Source organism: Propithecus coquereli, unplaced genomic scaffold (assembly GCF_000956105.1).
Source record: "Propithecus coquereli isolate 6110/MARCELLA unplaced genomic scaffold, Pcoq_1.0 Scaffold56, whole genome shotgun sequence".
Lineage (NCBI taxonomy): Eukaryota > Metazoa > Chordata > Mammalia > Primates > Indriidae > Propithecus > Propithecus coquereli.
Window position 1 is genome coordinate 4411546 of NW_012151507.1, and position 1823 is coordinate 4413368.

At 47.1% G+C, this 1823-nt stretch overlaps 2 protein-coding genes across 2 annotated transcripts in view; both read left to right on the forward strand.

The window, feature by feature from the left end:
- Positions 1 to 710, forward strand: part of LOC105821090 (dimethylaniline monooxygenase [N-oxide-forming] 2-like) — a 20592-nt gene extending 19882 nt beyond the window's left edge. The window contains exon 6 of the mRNA XM_012657717.1: positions 330 to 710. Coding sequence (XP_012513171.1) covers positions 330 to 710 — 381 coding nt within the window. The remainder of the gene's footprint in view (positions 1 to 329) is intronic.
- The window catches only part of FMO2 (flavin containing monooxygenase 2 (non-functional)), a 17104-nt gene that overhangs the window by 2647 nt on the left and 12634 nt on the right, over positions 1 to 1823 (forward strand). The gene's annotated exons all lie outside the window — the stretch shown is intronic.

Here is a 1823-nt window from a genome sequence, read left to right on the forward strand (position 1 = left end):
TCAGGGTTTTCTTAACATTAGTGACTCCATTTTCATTCTGACAACTTTCACAAGACCTTCCCTTCCTTTTCTTTTATCTCTCAAGTTCTTATTGAGTACTTGACACTCTTTACAGACTGCCCCCCCTGCTGAGGCAGGCCTCTTGCACAAAGCAGCCAGGAGAAAGGCAGTCTTGGCAGTCTTTGCCTTGAGTGGCTTGAAATCGGACTCAGATGAAACCCAAATGGAGTTAGTCATCACATTCTACCCATCCCTACTGCAGCGCCCTGAACAAGGCCCCTGTTATGCCACGGTAATTCTCAATGATGCCTTCTCTGTATTTGTTCAAGACAACCGTCGTTGGTGTGAAAAAATGCCCAGATTTTTCATCCTCCGGCCAATGGAAGGTTGTCACCCAGAGCCACGGCCAGGAGCAAAGTGCCATCTTTGATGCAGTTATGGTTTGCAGTGGCCACCACATCCTACCGCACATCCCACTGAAGTCATTTCCAGGTGAGACCTGTGTGGATTCCCAGCTTTTTGGAGTAGGTTTCCAGGTCCTTTACGTGCAGTTCGGATTGACAGGCAGGACTCACTGCTGCAACTGGCATAACATTAAGATTGGGAGAGAGCTGGAAAGATCAAAGACTCCAAGCACCATCTTCATTTCTATTGACCTCTTGGGTCTTCATTACACAGACAGCTCAGCTAACATCCTCCAAGGTCACTAAGTCGTCCCCAGAATTTCAGGGAATTCTCATCCAAGCTGGTTCTCTGTTGGAGAGGCCCTTTAGCCATGTGCCTGCCTTGGCCTTTTTCTATCCTGCCAAACACCTGTGACTTTGTTACGTCCTTACAGCCTTTTCCTCAGAGACATGCTCATGGACAGGGGTTCCTAGGGAAAGTTCCTAGAAAGAAATGCTCCTACAGGATGTGGTGGGGAAAGGAGGGCAAGGAAAGAACCTCACATCCATCTGTTCTGGTGCCTCCCAGCCCTTCCCACAGAGAGCACACTTCCTTCCCAAGGCCCTCAGGAAAACAGCTAACACAGTGCTTCACAGTGCAGGCCTCACAACGCAATCACCTCTGAAGCTTCTGAAGTCCTGGTACCTGGGACCCCACCCCCAAAGATTCAAATGCTATGGCGTAGGGCTAGATCAATTAAAGTTTGTTCAAGTGATTTAATATACAGTCAGTATTGAGCCCTGCTAATCTAAAGCAGTGGTTCCCAGATAGATTCACCCAGAGAGCCTTTCAAAACCCAAACGGCTGGGCCCCAGCACCAGTATTTCTAATTGCAGGTGCTATGCTTTGAATGCCCCCTCCAAAATTCATGCTGAAATTAATCCCCAATGTGGCAGAATGGAGAGGTAGGGCCCTTAAGAGGCAATTAGATCATAAAAGTCCTGCCCTAATGAATGGATTAATCCATCCATGGATTAATAGATTAAAGGGTTGATGGATTAATGAGTTATCATGGGAGTGGAACTGGCAGTTGTATAAGAAAACGAAGAGAGACCTGAGCACAGCACGTCAGCACATCAGCCCCCTCACCGTGTGATACCCTGCATGGCCTCGGGACCCTTCGGGGCATCCCCACCAGCAAGAAGGCTCTCACCAGATGCAGCCCTTCAACCTGGGACTTCTCAGCTTCCATAACTATAAGAAATAAATTCCTTTCCTTATAAAACACCCAGTTTCAGATATTCTGTTAAAAGCAATAGGAAATGGACTAAGAGAGTAGGTCTGGCATGAGGCTGAAAATTTGCATTTCTAACAAGTTCCTAGATGATGCTGATGTTGCTGGCCAAGGGACTACACTTTAAGAACCGATAATTTAAAGA